Source organism: Lipotes vexillifer, unplaced genomic scaffold, assembly GCF_000442215.2.
Source record: "Lipotes vexillifer unplaced genomic scaffold, Lipotes_vexillifer_v1.1 scaffold1237, whole genome shotgun sequence".
In the NCBI taxonomy this organism is placed as follows: Eukaryota; Metazoa; Chordata; class Mammalia; order Artiodactyla; family Lipotidae; genus Lipotes; species Lipotes vexillifer.
Window position 1 is genome coordinate 264566 of NW_006771447.1, and position 22133 is coordinate 286698.

The following is a 22133-nucleotide window of genomic DNA, read 5'->3' on the forward strand; positions in this document are numbered from 1 at the left end:
TCTCCTGCATCGGCAGGCGGACTCTCAAGCACTGCGCCACCAGGGAAGCCCAAGAGATCCTAGAATATTTTAAAGTAAGTTAAATACAACTCAGCTGTAAACCTATCAAGAAATTAATTTCAGAATGAAGGTGAAGAGTCGGCTTATCTTTAGGAAGATTTAAAATCAGTAGTTTGGGTGGCATTTTCCTTGGTTTAAGGACCATAGTTATATGAAGGGAGAATTTGGTCCACTGTACATCAGTCTCGTTTTTTACCTTGATCCACTTGCATCAACATACAGTTTTCAGTGAGTCCAGCACATCCCACAAAAATTTTTTCCTTTGATCACTTTGGTTTCGTTTTATTTCTTCTGAAACTCTTTTGTGGGTTTCCAGTCTTTTATTTCAAGTTCTAATGATGATGCACTTTAAGGACCGTTTTCTAACAATAACTAAAAATTTGCTTACCTTATTCTTATTTATTCATAGTTTTTTCTATCATAGTCAGTCATGTTCTTCTTTAGTTTCCCAAACTTGTCCACCTAACTCGATTTAGATATTGCTTCAAAGCTTACTTCCTCATATCATCTAGTCTAGTTAGTAGGATAGAGTTACTGCTTTTCTCTCAACCTTTTTTTTTTTTTGCGGTACGCGGGCCTCTCACTGTTGTGGCCTCTTCCGTTGCGGAGCACAGGCTCCAGATGCGCAGGCTCAGCAGCCATGGCTCACGGGCCCAGCCGCTCCGCGGCATGTGGGATCTTCCCAGACCGGGGCACGAACTCGTGTCCCCTGCATCGGCAGGCGGACTCTCAACCACTGCGCCACCAGGGAAGCCCCCTCAAGCATTTTTGATAAGTCACTTGCCTCAAGGATGCCAATAACTCTGGGCAAGTCACATGACCTCAGTTTCCTAATCTCTGAAATCCCTGCCTCCCAGGTAAGGAACAGATGAGAGATGGGGCAAAGTGCTCACAAACTTGTGCTGAGCACCCGCTTGATATGAAACACCGTGACTGGCTGTGGAAATATACTGCATGATCCTTTCAAATGAGTGGACAAAGAGATGTGCGATAGCTATTAATGTAAATTAGGAGGAAAGTATAGTAAGGGCTAGGTATAGACATAAATATTCTTATCAACGAAGCACCTGATGCTTACTGAAGAGAACAGGAAAACCTTCGTGGGTGACATCTGAGCTGGGCCTTGCTTGAAAGATGAGGAGGATTTGTTTCTCTAGACAGTGCAGATCAAGCGTGGAAGTGTGGAAGTTTACAGTAGGTTTAAGGAATAGTGAGGATTGATGAGGTGCAGATAGATGAGGGTCATAAAGAGGGGCCAGTTGATTGTCATGTTTAGCATTTGCTTAATGCACACAGCGCAGGTTTGGGGTGGGAGATGAAGTAATCTGGTGGGTGTTTTATTTTAGCAAGGCAGCTCTGGATGATGTCATGCAGCCGAAAGGTAAGGGGAGGGAGGCAGAGAGGAGAGACTAATGATTGGGTGGCAGAGGTTAGGATCTAAGCCATGGGGCACACAAGGAGTTAACAAATGCAAGGAGACAGGTGCAGACCTTGTGGTGGCAGAAACTGTCTGCAAGTCTGAGGTAGTGGTGGTATTGCTTCTCCCTGTTTGTGCCCCCTTCACTGTCCTGTCCTGTCTCTCCCGACCCCAAAGTTTAGCTAATGCCTTAAAGAGGACTGTGCTTCTGGCTTGTTCTATACATTGCCATGCTCGTCAGGCACACGTTTTGTTTGTTTGTTTTTGAGGATGTCATTTATTCTTCTTCTGATAGAAAAAAGAGACTGTCCCTGACGTACCACCTCTGCTGTTCAGTGATGAAGAAGAGAAGGAGGCACGGTTGGGAGTGAAACCGGTGGCTAAGAAGGCTGAGAGCACCAAAGAGTCGTCAGAATTTGGGAGAACTAGTGTGGCTGAGGAGTCAGGAAAGGTGGACTTTTTTCTTTTTTCTTGTATAATCTGATATTTTTGTCTCTCACGTGTTCTTGTAAAACCCACACACGCACACACTTACCCTCACATTTTTCTACCACAGAAAACAAACGGCTCATTTGTTGAAAATTTTGAAAACACTGAAAAGTATGAAGAAGAAAATCTGTGATCCTGCCATTCAGGGAGACCTTCAACATTGCTCTTGCCTCTCCATCTCTTTTCTAGGCATATGTGCGCACACAATGATGTGCATTTTTCCCGTTTTACATTATTGTGGTCATTGTGTCAGTGTCCATTTTGCCCTTCTCTGTCTCATCTCATTTTTCCTTTCGGTTTTCTCTCTGCACGTCTGTTCTTTCTGACTGGCTCTCTTCTCCGTAGTCTGTTTCCCCTTGCTCTCTTCTAGTCCCACCTGTACTTAAATTACAATGACAGCTTTAAGAAGATTTTAGTTTACCAATCTTTTACATTTAGTTGTTGTTGGCTGTGAATTACAGAGTGAAGTGAAATTTGGCTTTCTTCTAAAGCATTAACTTTCTTCTCCTGGGTGGGCTGTCCTCTCCTGCAGGAGGCCTGTGGATAAGGCTGCTGGCTGCATCTGGGAATCAGCAGTTCTTTCAGTCTCTGTCTACTTTTTCTTTTATTCTAACTTTTCTCGTACTCTCGTACTTGTGTGTGTTCAGCTATCTAGGTTTACTCTCTCTTCTAGGGCCTATGTGAAGAATGTTGCATATACTTTTCCTGTCGAGGCTTCTTGGGGCTACAGTGATGCAAACGTTTTACCTATACCTGAATCACTGTGTGACATTCTCTTCCTGTTGTTTCAATGTGACCTTTTCTGTGTTGCTGTAGCCCATTTTCCCCTTGAACTCTAGCTGCTTGTTGTACTGCTGTCTCCCTTGCTTGAGGATAAACTTTTTGAAGATTGGGGCCATGTTCGTTTTGCTCTCCATTGCATCTGTGGTGCTTAGCTTATTACCTCGCACATAGTAGGCACTTTCAAAATTACATATTTTCTTTAAAGAAGTATATATTTCCTTCATAGTTTAACCACTTTGAAATTAGGATGCACCTCACAATCGATGGCATGTTTAATTGGGAGGTTTGTTTTTTTTTTCTTGGCAGTTCATACAGGAACAGTGATTCTTACAGTCAATGGTATCTTGCCTGAAAGGTGGTGCTGGTTGAATGAATAAATATTGCATTTTATGATTATTTTAGAGATTCTTCTAATTGCATAATACAGTATAAGCCTTCTACAAGTTGTGTCCAGTTCTGTCAATTAGGCCTCTCCTTTGGAGTTACGTGTTAGTTAAATACTAGGAAACATATGATCCATTTCCAGTGATTGGCATTTGTGTCATACCTGTGACTTCGAAGTTATTTATAGCTCATGAGCAACCTATGTGGCTCAGGGTTATAACTGATATATATGTATCTTGTTTGGAAGGAGTTATAAATATAGGCTTTAAACTGATTGGAAAAAAATCATCTTTGATTATGAATTATCTGTACTAGACTCTCCATTGGAGTGGCCGATCAAGAATTGGCCTGAGTGTTTTGTTACCTGGGAGTAGGTGTGATTAGCTGTCATGACCTGAAACATGCAGGTGTGACAGTTACTGAATTAATGAGGAGCTTGGGAGGCCCCACAATAGAATTTTTGTTTCCAGGTGTTACTCATTTTTTTTCCTTACTATTTCCATTTTCAGGAAGGATCTCTGGATGTATCTACTCAGGAAGCAGCCAAGCATTCTGATTTATTTTCTGCATCATCCCTATTGGACAGAGGAGCTAAAACTAGAACCAAAACTGTTCTTAGCTTATTTGATGAGGAAGAGGATAAAACAGAAGATCAAAACAGCTTCCAAGCTCCGAAGAAAGAAGTAGGAAAGGTGAGCAAAAAGCTGTAAAGGTTCAAATCTTTAGAAGGATAAAAGAGTCTCATTTCACAGTGTCAGTTCTGTGATGTGAGTTGCTGAAGAATGGAGGGTTCCAGCTTCTTCACATTCTTACCATCACTTGTTGACTTTTTTGATAATGGCCAAGTGTTGGTGAGGATGTTGAGAAACTGGAGACCTCATTCATTGCTGTTAGAAATGTAAAATGGTGCTGCCACTTCAGAAATCAATTTGGTGCTTCCTCAGATTCTTAAATATAAGAGTTACCACATGACCTAGCAATTCCACTCCTAGGTATATAACCAAGAGAAATTAAAACATAAGTTCACACAAAAACTTGACTATAATGTTCCCAACAGGTATTATTCATAATAGCCGAAAGATGGAAACAACTCAAATGTCTATCAGCTGATGAATGGATAAACACAATGTGCTTTAGCCATACAATGGAATATTATTTGGCAATGAAAAGAGTGAATTACTGATACATGGTACAACATAGATGAATCTTGAAAACGTGCTGAATGAAAGAAGCTAGTGACAAACACATTATGTATGAATTCATTTATTTGAAATGTCTTGAATAGGCAAATCCATGGAGAGAGGAAATAGATCAGTGGTTGCCTGGGTCTGGGGAAAGAGGTGGACAGGAATAGAGAGTGACTGCTAGTAGGTTTGGAGGTTCTTTATGGGATGATGAGAATGTTCTAAATTTAGATTGTGGTGGTATTTGCACAGCTTTGTGAATATATTATAAACGATTGAATTACACACTTTAAATAGGTGAATTTTATCTCAATAGAAGTATTGAAAAAAGAGAAAACAGTGATGGGCCATAGATTGCCAATAATTTTTTGTAAATCAAACTGAGGATATATAGTCCATGTTGATATTTACAACAAATGTTTTATGAATTTTCTTATTATACCAGTAGGATAGCCCCGCTTATAAATGAGAGCTACACACAGTGAATATGAATAATTTGCTGTATTTTCTTCCAGTCTCTTACTGTGTTTGATTTTGTATATGATTTTCACGGTTGTAAAACTTTGAACCTTAGTTGCTATGTTACACTAATTTTTATGTGTAATCAATAATAATTATTAGTTAATTTTTAATGTGACACATTTTGTCAGAAGTGAGTTTTTCTGTTTGTTTCTGTCTGTGGTTGTGATACTAAAGAAAGGGAAGAATTTTAGAATATCAAGTCTGGGGCATTACAGTATCAAACCAAGTAATGTGATAGTAACTTTCAAATGTCAGATACCCTAGCAAACAGAAAGAACTTGTTTGGAATCTGAAGGTAGTGGGGTGGAAGGTGGATGGGCATAGGGGAAGGTTGGCTGATCACACCCGTGCCAGCTCTTTGGCCTAAGATGCTGGTAAATAGAAGTTAGGGATATGTGCTTGACCACTCTGTGTAATTTCTGGTATTAAGTCAGCTGCTGTCTCATTCTTCCCTTTGGGCATGAGATGGAGAGAACTTGTTTAACTTTATGTGTTTTCACCCCTAAAATGTTCCTCAGTATGGAACTAAGGATTGTTTTTTAAATAAACAGTTCAGATTCAGATACTACACAAAGGTTGAAAGATGATCTTTCCAGATTATGTATATGTTATCTGTTTTTGTAAACATATTCTCCACTGTTTTTTTTTTTTTTTTTTGTGGTACGCGGGCCTCTCACTGTTGTGGCCTCTCCCGTTGCGGAGCACAGGCTCCGGACGCGCAGTCTCAGCGGCCATGGGTCACGGGCCCAGCCGCTCCATGGCATGTGGGATCTTCCTGGACCGGGGCACGAACCCGTGTCCCCTGCATCGGCAGGTGGACTCTCAATCACTGCGCCACCAGGGAAGCCCTCCACTGTTTTTAGTATCTCCAAAGTATTCCATTATGTGACTGTGTCATTCCCCTTCTGATGGGCACTCAGGCTGTGTCCAACCTTTAGCCACTATAAACAGAGCCACAAGGAATATCTTTGTTGCTTCATCTTTGTAGCTGTATATTATTTCCTTGAGGTAAAGCCCTAGGAGTCTATAAAATACATGAACTTCCCTCTTTTTTCCTAGAGTCCTGATCCTAATGCCTGCCCCAAGAGCACAGGTGTCTTTCAGGATGAAGAGCTCCTTTTTAGTCGCAAGCTTCAGAAGGACAATGACCCAGACGTTGACCTTTTCTCCGGCACCAAAAAAACCAGGGTCAGTTCCAAATGGTTCTCCATGTCATAGCTTTGTTATTATGTTAAATATTGTCTCTGTAGCTCACCTGACTCTCTTTGTAAATTGTTTTTGTTTTGGATATTGAATTTAAGTTTTTTCTGTTCTAGATGTTAGAGCCAAGTGTTGGGAGCCTGTTTGGGGATGATGAAGATGATGATCTTTTCAGCTCTGCCAAGTCGCATCCTTTGGTATCAGACTTTTGTTCTCAATACTGCGGTGTGTGGGAAGGCTTCTGGGAAAGGAAATGAATGTCCCCTTTTGTGACTAAGGAAAATGCTCACTAGTAAATGAACAGCAAATAATGTGCTCATGATGGAGTTAAGGTTGTCTCCATCTTATGTTTCCTAACGTTAAACTATTAACTAACCCAGGCTCTCTTACCGTATTACAAATCTGTTGGATTTTTAAGTTGTTCATTGAAAGACCAGTACATCTGATATGGTGACAAAATATTCATGCCTTTCAGGTGCAAAGCTGTAAATCTGAGTGTTAGGCCATGTGTGTCATTTCCCTCCCTTCCCCAGTAGATTTTTAAGTACTCTCTATTTTCTCATTATCACTGAGAGGACGCCTGGTCTTTAGAACTCTATTTCAGAAATGCTGCCTTTAAATTTGTTTGTTCAACCCTCATTTGTGAAATGACTTTTAAAAGTCAGAAGCTATTTTCTCTTTTTGTATTATGACTTTTCCTTAAAATTTCTAAGATACTTGACAGACTTTGGGTATTCTTTGCTTTTGAAGATCCCAGAAAAGAAGGTAGTGAAAAAAGACCACTCTGTTTCCTCTTTCAAGAACCAGAAACATCCTGAATCCACTCCAGGCATCAAAGAAAAAGGCATATGGAAACCGGAAACACCTCAGGTTAGAACTGATCTCTTTAAGGACTTTCAGCTCTTGTTTGCATTGTAGTATAGTTTAATTGCATCATGCAGACCCGGGGTCATTCAGAGTTCTCTTAATTAAGGAGAAAATAGCAACTAGGACTACCTCCCTTTGTTTACTTTTTGTTTGTTTGTTTTGTTTTTGTTTTTTGTTTTTTGTTTTTTGTTTTTTTGCGGTGCGCCGGCCTCTCACCGCTGCGGCCCCTCCTGCCGCAGAGCACGGGCTCCAGACGCGCAGGCCCAGCGGCCATGGCCCACGGGCCCAGCCACTCCGCGGCACATGGGATCCCCCCGGACCAGGGCACGATCCCACGCCCCCCGCATCAGCAGGCAGACCCCCAACCACTGCACCACCAGGGAAGCCCTTGTTTACTTTTTTTTTAACCCCTGCTCATTTCTCCTCTCCTCACTCCACACTGGTTCCATGAATCTATACTTATCATTATTACTTGTGGAGTACCTGCAAATTCGATTCCAAGATAGAGTTAAGGCAGGATTAAGATCTTCCCAGTAGAACAACATTTCTCCCTTTGGGCTACCTTGGAGGAGGGTTCCATTAGAATTAAATATGAATTATGTCCACTTTCTTGATTCCCTCTCTGTGTTATGTCTTATGAGATCATTGCTATTAGGCCTCCATCCTCAGCAGTCTTCTCTGTGGCGCTCCTCCTGAGGGCAGAGCAGGGCTAGACAGTGAGTTCTTGGTCCTGGCTTACAGCTGTCCCCGGATGTCTCATTGAGGCCTCAGTGTTCTGAGCTGTGAAAATGAGGCACCAGGACTCACACATCTCCAGCGACTCAAGTCTCAGCTTCTTTTGCTTCTAGAACTAGTGCATTAGGCTTGGGTGAATTCCTGTGTGCTCTGTAATATTTGCTGTGTGAGGTAACCAGCATGGTCATGTTTCCAGCTGGTCCAGTTTTGGGGCTCTGATACACTATAATTCTTATGAATCTTATTCATGATCTTTGTCTCCCTTTCCTCCATGTGTGGTCTTACAGCCTTCCACTTTCACAATGGATAAGGAAGCACAAATGAAGTAATGTTAGTGAAATGTTTTGAGGCCCCAGGAGAGATTTGAATGCCTTTCCCATTATAGAATTATAGAAACCAACAGCTTTGTTCCATCACAGATTTATTTTCAGGCATATGTGTAGTCCAAGAGACACTTTTCTATTTCCCCAATGGATTTTTAACTGAGTGTAATTTCACACAGGACTCACCAGGTCCCGCTCCATTTAAAACCAAAGAGCCATCCCCTTGGATCTGGAAAATTCAAGTAATTATAACGTGTCTGGAACCTTCATTGCCAGCCTTGTGGCATCTGTAAACTTTCTTGGGTTTTTCTTTTGTCAGCTGCTGCCAGGCGTTTTCTCATCTCTTCCCCACCCTCTGGTTGTTGCTTCCTGTGTGCTGTGTCTGTAACATCTCTTCTTTGGTCCTGTGGTGGGCACAGGGGTATAGCCCTCTGTTTTAATTCTAAGACTAGATCAGGAGACTTCCCTGCCTTTCTCTTTCTCCTCTCGTACTATATATTACATACACCAAGTCTTTCGTCATGTGTCACAGTAATAAGAGTAGACTGTTGTGTTTAAGAAAACATACAGAGTAAGTTTCATTTTTCTTCTTTAGGCAAATTTAGCAATTAACCCAGCAGCCTTGCTGCCTACAGCGGCTCCCCAGATCTCTGGAATGAAGTCTGTTTTGCCAGAATTGGGTGTTCCTTCGTCTGAACCTGGGAGAATCCACAGTCTGGAAAGTATGCCCACTCTTCCCGGGAGTGGGGAGGCCGGCGTGAGTTTTGACCTTCCAGCTCAGGCAGACACCTTACACAGTGTGAACAAGGTGATGAAACCACCTTTGCTTTCTTGCCTGCTTTTTTTAAAACCAGAACAGTTTGTATGTTTCTTCCGAGTTCATCAGTTGCACACGATAGGCTGACCCCGATTCCTCATTTGAAGGAGGCGCCTCATCTTTCCTTGAGCCTCTCCGCCCTCCTTCCACCTCCCTAGTTCTGTGTCCACTCTTTCACTGCCTGCCTTTGTTACATTTACATTCTGCTCAGTAGCTAGCTCACTAGCTCCTGGCTGCCACCTGGAGGCCTTCTGAACACTGAGCAGATCATGTCCTTACTGTTTGCTTCCTCTGCCGTCTCCTTACTGCTCAAAGGAGGACGTTCAAGCTCCTTGGTTTGGTATTAAAGCCATTTACAGTCTGTGCTAACCGAAGCTTCCAGCTTTCCCACCAGTCGCCCCACACTGTCAGCCTAAGTCCAGTCACAAGGAACCATTCCCCAAACACACATGCCCCAACGTGCTGCTGCCATCAGCTCATGCTGCTTCCTCTGTCAGGAATGCTCTTTCTCATCGACAGCTCTGCACAAACTTCACAGTTTCTGTGACATTTCCCCTCCTGCCCCTGTCCTGGGCTCCCTCTCTGAGATCCCGTGGCAATTACGGTCCTGTCACACTGCTGCATAGGACTGTGGACTTGTGCTGGATGGACCATGACCTCTTTGAGGTTTTACTTTTATTTCAATTGGTTCTCTTTTCTTCTATCCAGTCTTCCTTCTCTAAAAAAATCTTAGCTGTTATCTGAGTAATCAACAGTACCGAGGATGACCCTGCAAATACATTCATTTCAAGTGTTCCCAAACCTGTTTTACTTATGAAAAATAAAACATCCCTCCTTTCCTTTTTTTCTGTTAGCTTATTTTGTTGTTGTTAAGTTTAAATTGTTCCTGAAATAATTCGTGAAATTTCCTCGACATAGGCAAAGTACAGTTAAGTACTTTGCCCAAAGTAGCTTGTGCCTTCTTAAAACTACTTGATGGTATATGTTGGAAAATATTACAAATACTGCATTATTGCTAATAAGTGACTCATATTTTGAGGTTATATTGAAAGTTCTGATTCCTAAGCCACATTTTTTTACGTGAAATATTTAAAATTTGGATTTAGTGTTTGTTGACTTGAAGAAAAGAGCATCTGAGATTATCATTCTGTCTTTATCATCTTATCTCCCTGTTTCTGGAGCCTGATTTTAGGCTATCCCCCTGTAAAGCTTATTGCCAGAATCCCACTGATTCTTTCTTGTTTTGAAAGATACCCACATATAAACTTAGGGCAGAGAAGGAAGGGTCCAGGGAGTGCTGTGGGACACAGGACAGTGTGGCACGAGCAGTGTGGCTTCCAGTGGCAGATGAAGCCTTTTGTATCAAATTGAACAGAAATTGCCCTCAAAAGACTCAAAAATGGGGGACACTGAAGGATTAAGAATGAGTCTTAGAGTACAAGGAGCTATTAAACGCCTTTGGAAATCTTTAAGAAATAACCTCTTCTGTCTTAGATAATATCTCGATTGAGGGGAACCTGACAACCTAACAGTATTTTGAGTTGCTGATGATTTGCTATGTTAGTTTTGAGCACCTTTTAAAAAACCATCAGGTCAGCATGTGGTTTTTGCCATTGCAGACCCGGGTCAAAGTGAGAGGGAAGCGCAGACCACAGACACGCGCAGCTCGGCGGTTGGCTGCCCAGGAGTCCAGTGAGGCTGAGGACATGAGTATCCCCAGGGGATTTGTTGCACAATTGGCAGATGGCATCGTTTCACCAGATGGTCATCAGCCACAGCCCAGGGCAGCTGGTGGAGAAGACAGCTCTGAGGAGGCCGTGGCAGCTGCCATTCCAACTTGGGCAGGTGGTCCTATGCTTGGGACAGACAGAAACCCCTTTGTGAAATCTCTGGGTCAACCTCTTGAGGATGACCTTTTTGATTCTGGAGATATCTTTTCCAAGGGCATTGCATCTCAGTCCACGGGGAGAAGAAAAGCCAAGGTGAAGGCAGCAGACAGCCTGGCCAACCCGGCAGGGGGAAGTAAAGAAAAAAGCCCCATGTTTCCTGCTCTCAGTGAGGCAGTCAGTGATGATGATCTCTTTCAGTCTGTTAAACCAAAACCAGCAAAGAAAACAAATCTTTTCCCTCTCCTGGAAGATGAGGACAATCTCTTTACAGACCAGAAAGGCAAGAAGAATGAGTCAAAATCCAACAGTCAGCAGGATGTTATCACAAAAGCACAAGATATTTTTGAGGTAGGTAATAGGACATAACAATACATTTTTGTGCGGGGTTCTTTGTTAAGGAAAATACCTGATTGGGTCATTTGAGCCACAGATTGCATTAAACCTGTTTGGTTGCTGCCCTGTATCTACTTGCTTAGTAATTATAATTAGGTTCTTTTATTAATAACTCTGAAACTTATTCAGAAGTGTTTTTCTGTTTTGTTTCTGGCCATAACCATTGATGCAAGTCTTGATTTTTATAGTTTTTATCTGGCTATTGCTGCAGTCAGCATAGATAAAGTAGCATCTCTACAGCTTGAGTGTTTAACCTCTGGTTCTTGGGGAAACAGGCCCTGGCTGGAGCTGATGATTTAACGCAAGCGGTAAGGCCTTCAGTGACACTCTTCGGGCAGATGTTTATTGAGCATCTGGGAAGTGGAAGCACAAGGTGAACTAGGACCAGTGCTCTGCTCCCCAGAGCTCTCAGGGAGGGGAATTGGATATAGACAGAGCCGCATATAAATAACGTTTTCAGGTAATGTTAAGGGCCTTAAAGAAAACAACCCAGGGCAGTGGGGCAGAGTGATGCGTTGGGGTGGGAGGTGCTCCTTCAGGTAGGACTGGTAGAGAAGGGTTCTCTGTACGGCTCGAGGTTTAGCTGGGACTAGAAGAAAGAGAAGGACCGTGCCAGGCAGAGATCTGGAGTAGCAATTCCCGATAGAGGGGCAGCTCACATGGCTGTTCCAGAACCCTGTGGCAGTTTGCATTACTACAACTTGTTGAAATTAGTGTATGTAGTAAAGTAAAAACTTGATTTAAAATTTTTTTGCTTGTTTTTTGGCTTACAAGGATGACATATTTGCTACAGAAGCAATGAAAGCCTCACAAAAAACAAGAGAGAAGGAAAGAACGTTTGACTCCAACTTGTTTGATGATAACATTGATATCTTTGCTGACCTAACTGTAAAACCAAAAGAAAAGTCCAAAAAGAAAGTGGAAGCTAAGTCTATATTTGATGATGATATGGGTAAGTTTAGTTTTCTACATATGACAGAGAGAGTCATTACTGTTCAGTGACTTGATATTTCTCCTGCGACCTTTGTCTTGACCCTTTCCTGGAAAATGTTCCCCAGTGGGTTTCCTTTGACTTGCTATATACTCCTGAGATAGACTGAGGGTGGATAAGTAAATGGCCTAGTCATTTTGGTGAAACAATGTTTTGTTATGATGGATATCAAGGAGTTTGAAGGAGCCCAGAGCTTGACTTTCAAGTATAATTTAGCTTTTTTCTTAGTGTGCCCCCTGCCAATCATCTATGACAAATCTGAACACTGATGTCATGAAAGGAGGATCAGAAACTACCCCACATGCTAAAGTAGGCTGAGGTGGCTGCCTCGGGTGTGATGCAGTTCTGGCTGGAGAGTGAGCATCAGTGGTTCGGAGGATGGAGGGGCAGTGCAGGAGGAAAGCAGGCTGTAACTCAGACTTTACCTCTCACCAAAGATCTTCTGTGTTTGTAAACATGCTCATTTTCTCTCCCTAGTATAATGTCTACTTTATTACTGGGCAAGCCAAATGCCCCATAACCCGAAATGTAGGGCTTCTGATATGTCCTGTGTTAGTGTATAGGACTCGGGCTGAGGCCATATACACTTCCTACTCCCCCACCTCCTCTCTCCCAGTCTGGACCTTGGGGTTAACTGGGAGAAAGCTGGTACTGCAAAGCCACACTTTTTCGACTCCCCAAGCAAGTGTGCTCTGTCTCTACCTGCTTCCCACTGCAAGGTACAGAAGAGACTTTATTACAAAAAAAGTAATACATGTTATAATAGATTAATACTATTTGTAAAATGTAAAAAGTAAAAAGCTAGCCCTAGAGGTAACTATTATTGAGAGTTTGGTATGTCCCCTTTCAGCTGTGGTGACAGTAATATAGGTTTGTATACATATAAACGTATACTTATTTTTTCAGTGTTTTCCCATGTCAGTACATAGAGATCTACTTCCTTGTTTTTAGTAGTTGTGTACTGTTGCTTTATATTTAGCCTTAGCCTATTGAGAGTGATCTAGATTGTTTCTCCATTTTCTCTGTTACAAATGATGCCATAATCTTTAACATTTGTACATACATATCTTTATGTACACATGCTAAAATCGCAGTAGAATAGAATCCTAGCAGTAACATTACTGGGTTGCTATCATTACTGAGTAAAATGAGTCACGGAGCATTAGAGTCAGTGAAACATTAAACACAAATGTAGTCATAAAGACTTAGACACGCTTAGCATTTAGGTGCTGCAAACAGATGCATTTATTCTGAAAGAGGGTGACGTGTGTTGGATTTCCCTTTGCTTATTTTTAGTGCCTTTTCCTTTTAAAATCCAGTGGGAAAAGAATGTAGAAATAAGTATAATGCATAGATGGTAAAGTCAGGGGCTGGATTGGAGATTCAGTTATCTTTCCACTTTTCCTCTCCTGCATGTGCACACACACAGCTTTGTAGCTGAGAAAATTATGCTCAGAGAGAAAATGTGACTTGTATGTGATCATAAAACTTAGTAGCAGAACCAGGACCAGAATCTAAGAGGCTTGGCTCTTAGTGTTTTTTGGTATCCCATACTGTTGTCAGACTTGAGTCTTTGGTTGTTTGTGTAGATGTGTCTTAAAAGCACCCATTTTCTTGCCTATTCAGCAACTCTTTTTTTTTTTTCTTTTTTTCTTTTTTTCCTTTTTAAAGATGATATCTTCTCCTCTGGTATCCAGGCTAAGACAACCAAACCAAAAAGTCGATCTTCACAGACAGTGCCTGAATCAAGATCTGAACAGAAGGTGTCCAACATATTTGATGATCCCTTGAACGCCTTTGGAGGCCAGTAGAGTGTACAGGGTATCCTTCAGCTACATCCTTGAGTTAATGATGCTGTCTTCTGTGCTCACTGTCTTAACTGAATTATAAAAAGCATATACTGAAACAGCTAGCTCACTTCTTACCCAACGTACTTAGTATTTTTCTGTACTGGTTTTAATCATGCTTAATACTGCCAAACAGAAATAAATGTTTCACTGTTTCGTTATTGTTTTTGCTTTTTTAACCATATTTTGATTAGCCTTGGTGGGGCCATGGTTTAGGGTCATTAGAAAAGAAACCTATTTGTGCCTTTCATGGGTGGGCAGGGACTCCCAGAGGTAGCAAATGCCAGAAAGATGACCAAGAGTCTTCCCTACATGTATGGGAGCCCTAACTTAGTCAGAACCAGGGCACTTTTTTTTTTTTTTTTTTGCGGTACACGGGCCCCTCACTGCTGTGGCCTCTCCCGCCGCGGAGCACAGGCTCAGCGGCCATGGCTCACGGGCCCAGCTGCTCCGCGGCATGTGGGATCCTCCCAGACCGGGGCACGAACCCGTGTCCCCTGCATCGGCAGGCGGACTCTCAACCACTGCGCCACCAGGGAAGCCCTGAACCAGGTCACTTGATAGAGGAAGAGGATGAGAGATTATATACTTCATGAGTCTTTGTAATAGGAGAGGAGGTTTTCTCTCATTCCACTGAATTCTGAAGATGCCTCTGTAGGTCCACTAAAGCAAGGTTTGGCAAACTGTAGTCCTCTACTGTCTGTTTTTGTAAATAAAGTTTTATTGGAAAGAACCATACCCATTCATTTATGTATTGTCTATGGCGGTTTTCACCCTACCTTCAATGCCAGAGTTGAGTAGTTGTGTCAGAGACTGGATGGCCTACAGAGTCTAAGATATTTTCTTTGTGGCCCTTTACGGAAACAATTTGCTGACCCTTGCTCTAAGGCATCCATTTCCATTCCTTGGAGCTTTGCATTATTTTTTGAAAGAGGCAGAATGAACCCAGATAATGGTAGGAAGAGGTGCTGAGGATGGAAATGTCAGCTTCTAGAGCACCACTGTTTCCTAGAACTCTGCACTGATGGGAATGTTCTACAACTGTGTCGTCCATTGTGGATGGCTGACCACCCCCCCACCTCACCCCCCGCCCTTCTAGTCTGTTTTCCTGTGCTGTGCCATCTTGCTCATGAGTATTCAGTCTGTAACCGTGGCACAATCTTGTAAGCAGACCCAGTTGGCTTCACCAATTCTGAAGCCAGTAAGTTCTTCCTTGGTTACCTTTAAGGTTGAATTGGGAATTGCTCATAGTCAGAGATTTTGTATAGCTCTCACACACCGACTGTTTGTCCAGCTCTGCTGTGAGAATGACCCAACAGCAGAAGAGGGTACATACTAGCTGCCTATTCCTTTTCCCTATCCCTTTAGTGCATCTTCCTTCTGTCCCTTAGGTTACTTGTGTACAGTTTCCTGCTCTGAGCCCAATGTGGGATCTGACTCAGTAAGCATTTGTTAAACATGTTTTTCTTTTGGAATGATCAAATCTGCTGACCCATGATTAGGATTGATTCCAGGGAATTCAGGAGACAATAGAGTTAGAAAATAGGCAAATTGCTATTTGAGAGGGTTGAAAGGGGAAGGGAACTTAACACTCACTGGTCTGATGGTAGGCACTTTTCATGTCAGTCTCCTTAACTCTACCAGATAGGTGTTGTCCTCATTTCACAGATGAGGCTAAAATCTGGAAGCAGAGTGGACTAGCGGAACAAGTTTGGATTTTTTTATTCAGACCTAGATTTAAATCTGCCACTGAGAGCTGTTTGAGTATAGGCAAATTGTTTTACCTTTCTTAGCTTCTGTTTCCTTCTTTGTCAAGTAGGGGTTTCAGTACCCACCTTGCAGGATTGTGATGGGACAGAATATGCAAAGATCCTTGTTAACTATCTGGCCCTTGAAACATGGTAGATGATGATGGTGAGAATGAATGAACTGGCCAAGGTAGCAGGGCTTCCAGTGTTGGAACCCAAGGCTTTAAGCTCATCCACCTGACTGCAAAGCTCCTTCTCTCAGTTCTCCCTGACTGAGAGGGGTGGCAGCTTTTAGAAACTAAGGTTTTGCTTCAGTAAGGTTCATTTCATCACAGGCACTCATTTAAGAATTTAGTATGCAAAGATAATAATCATATCTCTGTCCTCACGGGGCTCCAGTCAACTCAGTATTAAGAGTTTAAGAAGGAACCAGTGGCAAGAGAGCCTGAAGATGAGTGAAAGCACAGTCCCTTATCATATACCTCAATGTATACTCAATGGTTTGTTGAATGATGGAGATAATTTGGTGGGTGGGGTCTCAGAGGAGAGTAAGAAGGGACAGGCAATGGAGATTAGGCATTGGGGTTCATTTTAGACTGGTTCCTCCGAGTCACAAGATGATAGGTGAAGCTGCAGTGAGAGGGAGATTCCTGTTCATTGTCAGTTGAGTAATTCACCTAGTAAAACAGTAGGCCAGGAGGGCTGGAAAATCCGTAAGCCTTGGATTTAGAATACCTACAGGAAATGAAGATAAAAAGCAGCAGTGGGGGGCCCATGTCAGCCTGGAAGGTTTGTGTTGTCTGTTATGTTGTGCACCTGAGCTCAACAGCTTGGGAATTAGAACTGGAGGGAAAAAAAAAGGGTGGCTCCGCATAGCCGACGCTGTGATTTGACAACCCAAGGTACCCACTCAACTTCAACTCTACAATTCTCAGTAAATTGGATGAGGAATAAATGGATAAGATCTACAGAGCTTGTTTGCTTTCGCCCTTGCTTTCAACCAGGCATGGCAATGTCCCCATGTTTCAGATGAGGTACGTGAGACCAGAAACGATAGGGGTCAATAAAGCGCAGGAACGGTGATTTGTTTAAGGCAGGCCGGCCTGGACCGCACTAGAAGTGCACAGGCTCTGGAAAGGCCATCGACGGGGACTATCCCCGCAGCACGTCGGGCACCTCTAAGAGCGCCTTAGGTTGGTCTCAGGGAGGGTGCTGTCCATACTCTCCTTAGGCCACAGGCCAACGCCACCGTTCCCAGAAGCCTGTGCGACTGGTCTCCAGCCCGCCCGCTTCGGCCATAGTCAGCAGGCCACTGTTAGTAATACAGGATTAACATCAGGGCCTCTCTTAACCAACAACCACCACCGAACGCAAAAGAAGCCCCGGCTCCCGAGCACCCGCAGGCGTCCAGCGGATAGGTCCCGCCCCCGCCCCCGCTGATTGGAGGGCGACGCGAGCACCGGCGAGCGATTGGTACGCGGTGTCACAAAGGGGCGGGGGCGCGGCGACCACTGAGCGTTGCTCTTCGGTGCCTGCCGCGGCGTCGCTGGCGGGGCCGCACCTCGTTACGGGCCTGCGGGCGGACGAGGGAGTGGACGAGAGGCGGTGAGGGCAAGCGGGCCGGATGCGGGGGGCGCCCAGGGCCGCGGGCCGCTGAGCCGGGGCGCGCTGCCGTCGCTGGCCTCCTGGCCTCGCCCCCTCCGTCGCCGCCGCTGCTGCGATACCGGCGCGGCGGGCCGCCTTCGCGGAGGAGACAGCCTCCACTTTCTGTCCCTCCGCGAGCGCGACGCGGGGTGCCCCGCCCCGCCCGACAGGTGCTGCCCTCCGAGTCGCGGATTCTGACGCGGAGCCTAACCGCTACCCTCCTGATCTGGCCCGTGCGTCTGGGTAGCCGGAGTTTATCCTGGAGGAGCAAGGGCTGCGCAGGTGACTCCGTTCTCTTCAAGTGTCTAACACTGAAGGCTCGAAGAGGCGTTGGCTCCGAAGGATTTCACAGTCCCGCTAGGAAATTGATTTCAGAGTTTAGGGTACATGATGTGGATATAATTCTGAAGCTTGTATTTAAAACTTAGGTATATTTCCAGGCTTTAGTAGAAACGGTTCATTAAGAGTCGGTATTTTTAAGGACTGCATAACATGCTGGCGCCCTTTATGTCGGAGGAAGAGTTTAAAAGAAATGCTCTTATATGGCTGTTCTTTACAACAGAGTTTATCGATAAAGCTGATTCCGAGTTACTGAAATTAGTTATTCAGCACTGTTATCGCATTACCTGTCTTTAACTTCCCTTTCATCTTTGATGGTTGTGTTTTAAGAACTTTTTCAGAAGGAAGGAGAGAAATGTTTTGGAAATTGATTTAGAAACGTCTTTTGATGCCATTACTTTTTTTCCCATGATCTTTTTTTTTAATATCTTTATTGTAGTATAATTGCTTTACGATAGTGTGTTAGTTTCTGTTTTATAACAAAGTGAATCAGCTATACATATATCCCCATATCCCCTCCCTCTTGCGTCTCCCTCCCACCCTCCCTGTCCCACCCCTCTAGGTGGTCACAAACCACTGAGCTGATCTCCCTGTGCTATGCGGCTGCTTCCCGCTAGCTAGCTATTTTACATTTGGTAGCGTATATATGTCCATGCCACTCTCTCACTTCGTCCCAGCTTCCCCTACCCCCTCTCCGTGTCCTCATGTCCATTCTCTACGTCTGCGTCTTTATTCCTGACCTGCCCCTAGGTTCTTCAGAACCTTTTTTTTTAAATTCCATATATATGTTTAGCATACGGTATTTGTTTTTCTTTCTGACTTACTTCACTCTGTATGACAGTCTCTAGGTCCATCCACATCACTGCAAATAACTCAATATTGTTTCTTTTTATGGCTGAGTAATATTCCATTGTATATATGTGCCACATCTTTATCCATTCATCTGTTGATGGCCACTTAGGTTGCTTCCATGTCCTGGCTCTTGTAAATAGAGCTGCAATGAACATTGTGGTACATGTATCTTTTTGAATTATGGTTTTCTCAGGGTATATGCCCAGTAGTGGGATTGCTGGGTTGTATGGTAGCTCTATTTTTAGCTTTTTAAGGAACCTCCATACTGTTCTCCATAGTGGCTGTATCAATTTACATTCCCACCAACAGTGCAAGAGGGTTCCCTTTTCTCCACACCCTCTCCAGCGTTTATTGTTTGTAGATTTTTTGATGGTGGCCATTCTGACTGGTGTGAGGTGATACCTCATTGTAGTTTTGATTTGCATTTCTCTAATGATTATTGATGTTGAGCATCCTTTCATGTGTTTGTTGGCTATCTGTATATCTTCTTTGGAGAAATGTCTACTTAGGTCTTCTGACCAGTTTTGGATTGGGTTGTGTTTTTTTGATATTGAGCTGCATGAGCTGCTTGTATATTTTAGAGATTAATCCTTTGTCAGTTGCTTCGTTTGCAAATATTTTCTCCCATTCTGAGGGTTGTCTTTTGGTCTTGTTTATGGTTTCCTTTGCTGTGCAGAAGCTTTTAAGTTTCATTAGGTCCCATATGTTTATTTTTGTTTTTATTTCCATTTGTCTAGGAGGTGGGTCAAAAAGGATCTTGCTGTGATTTATGTCATAGAGTGTTCTGCCTATGTTTTCCTCTAAGAGTTTTATAGTGTCTAGTCTTACATTTAGGTCTTTAATCCCTTTTGAGTTTATTTTTGTGTATAGTGTTCTTCAGTGATCTCTTGGTTATTTAACAGTGTATTGTTTAGCCTCCAAGTGCTTGTATTTTTTACAGTTTTTTTCCTGTAGTAGATATCTAGTCTTATAGCATTGTGGTCAGAAAAGATATTTGATATGATTTCAGTTTTCTTAAATTTAACAAGGCTTGATTTGTGACCCGAGATATGAGTCTTTCCTGGAGAATGTTCCATGAGCACTTGAGAAGAAAGTGTATTCTGTTGTTTTTGGATGGAATGTCCTATAAATATCAATTAAGTCCATCTTGTATAATGTATCATTTAAAGCTTGTGTTTCCTTATTTATTTTCATTTTGGTTGATCTGTCCACTGGTGGAAGTGGGGTGTTAAAGTCCTCTACTATGATTGTGTTACTGTTGATTTCCCCTTTTATGGCTGTTAACATTTGCCTTATGTATTGAGGTGCTCCTCATCTATGTTGGGTGCATAAATATTTACAATTGTTATATCTTCTTCTCGGATTGATCCCTTGATCATTATGCAGTGTCCTTCTTTGTCTCTTGTAATAGTCTTTATTTTAAAGTCTATTTTGTCTGATATGAGAATTGCTATTCCAGCTTTCTTTTTTTTTTTTTTTGCGGTTTGCCTTATGTATTGAGGTGCTCCTATGTTGGGTGCATAAATATTTACAATTGTTATATCTTCTTCTTGGATCGATCCCTTAATCATTATGTAGTGTCCTTCTTTGTCTCTTCTGATAGTCCTTATTTTAAAGTCTATTTTGTCTGATATGAGAATTGCTACTCCAGGTTTCTTTTGATTTCCATTTTCACGGAATAGCTTTTTGCATCCCCTCACTTTCAGTCTTTATGTGTCCCTAGGTCTGAAGTGGGTCACTTGTAGACAGCATATATACAGGTCTTGTTTTTGTATCCATTCAGCCAGTCTATGTCTGTTGGTTGGAGCATTTAATCCATTTACATTTAAGGTAGTTATTGATATGTATGTTCCTATTACCATTTTCTTAATTGTTTTGGGTTTGTTATTGTGGGTCTTTTCCTTCTCTTGTGCTTCCTGCCTAGAGAAGTTCCTTTAGCACTTGTTGTAAAGCTGGTTTGGTGGTGCTGAATTCTCTTAGCTTTTGCTTGTCTGTAAAGGTTTTAATTTCTCTGTCGAATCTGAATGAGATCCTTGCTGGGTAGAGTAATCTTGGTTGTAGGTTTTTCCCTTTCATCACTTTAAATATGTTCTGCCACTCCCTTCTGGCTTGCAGTTTCTGCTGAAAGATCAGCTGTTAACCTTATGGGGATTCCCTTGTATATTATTTGTTGTTTTTCCCTTGCTGCTTTTAATATTTTTTCTTTGTATTTAATTTTTGATAGTTTGATTAATATGTGTCTTAGAGTGTTTCTCCTTGGATTTATCCTGTATGGGACTCTCTGTGCTTCCTGGACTTGATTGACTATTCCTTTCCCGTATTAGGGAAGTTTTCAACTATAATCTCTTCAAATATTTTCTCAGTCCCTTTCTTTTTCTCTTCTTCTTCTGAAACTTCTATAATTTGAATGTTGTTGCATTTAGTGTTGTCCCAGAGGTCTCTGAGACTGTTCTCAATTCTTTTCATTCTTTTGACTCCATTACTCTTAATAGCTAAGCATGTTTTTTAAATTATTAGTAAAAATTCTGAACGTACTTTTTTCTCTGCCTTCTTCTTTCCTCTTCCTCTTCTATTTTTTAGCTGTCCTTGTATCATTTTCCATCCTGTTTTTGAGTCTCCATTGCCCCTCATTTACCAGCATCATAGGGTTCCATAATCTGCTCAGTCAAGCATGCTCTAACACAACTTTCAGAAGGTGGCCATGGGGCTTCCTTGGTGGCGCAGTGGTTAAGAATCCACCTGCCAATGCAGGGGACACGGGTTCAATCCCTGGTCCAGGAAGATCTTACATGCTGTGGGGCAACTAAGCCCGTGTGCCACAGCTACTGAGCCTGCACTCTAGAGCCCATCAGCCACAACTACTGAAGCCTGTGCGCCTAGAGCCTGTGCTCTGCAACAAGAGAAGCCACCGCAATGAGAAACCCGCACGCCACAACGAAGAGTAGCCCCAGCTTTCTGCAACTAGAGAGAAACCCGCACGCAGCAACGAAGACCAAACACAGCCAAAAATAGATAAAATAAAATAAATTTATTAAAAAAAAAAAGTCCAGGGCTGATTCAGACTTGCCACATCAGTGAGTTCATCCAAGTGTAAAGTGATATGTTTAAAAAAAAAAAAAAGGTGTCCATGGACCCCGTCCTTAGTACTGTCTAGGTCTTTGGCCTACTGGGGCTTCCGTTTGCCCCTCTGCTATCATCTAGTCCTCCAATCTGGCTTAACTAGATTTCCTAGACTTACTTTGCTCTCTGTTACAGTGATCTCTACTGCTGAGGAGAAGTATAATTATTTCCTAGAGGCACACATTTCAGTTTTGAATTTGGTTACCAATCTTGCTTCTTTTTGGATTTTGGAAATTACTCCATTGATTAGGGCCCAAATTTGTGGTGGTGTTCCAGTGCAATTAGTGCTGTTCTAGGTTGCTAGTTTTCTTTTAGCCCATAATTACTCTGTACATTCTTGTTGCAGATGAAGGACTTCCATATCTGTCTTTCTGTTACCTTCTCCCACCATTTGTTTATTATATTTGGGGTATTGCGGTGGAAGACTACTGTGGTGAAAAAAATGATCTTTATATCTTATGTCTCTAAATTCCTTGGACAGGCAGTGGTCACCCATGGCTTTATTTCTGTAATATTCAGTTCGGCATTC

The 22133-nt window shown here is 42.6% G+C and overlaps 1 protein-coding gene across 2 annotated transcripts in view; it reads left to right on the forward strand.

Annotated features, from left to right (window-relative positions):
* The window catches only part of WASHC2A (WASH complex subunit 2A), a 57353-nt gene extending 43283 nt beyond the window's left edge, over positions 1 to 14070 (forward strand). Inside the window, exons 22-31 of one of the 2 annotated variants that reach the window (XM_007446782.1) lie at positions 1773 to 1928; positions 3643 to 3825; positions 5899 to 6027; positions 6156 to 6236; positions 6790 to 6909; positions 8144 to 8206; positions 8560 to 8772; positions 10401 to 11018; positions 11838 to 12015; positions 13726 to 14070. In XM_007446782.1, the coding sequence (XP_007446844.1) occupies positions 1773 to 1928; positions 3643 to 3825; positions 5899 to 6027; positions 6156 to 6236; positions 6790 to 6909; positions 8144 to 8206; positions 8560 to 8772; positions 10401 to 11018; positions 11838 to 12015; positions 13726 to 13865 (1881 nt within the window). In that variant the 3' untranslated portion in view covers positions 13866 to 14070. The remainder of the gene's footprint in view (positions 1 to 1772; positions 1929 to 3642; positions 3826 to 5898; positions 6028 to 6155; positions 6237 to 6789; positions 6910 to 8143; positions 8207 to 8559; positions 8773 to 10400; positions 11019 to 11837; positions 12016 to 13725) is intronic. The other variant, XM_007446783.1, reaches the window with a different exon arrangement.
* The last annotated feature ends 8063 nt before the right edge of the window (positions 14071 to 22133 follow it).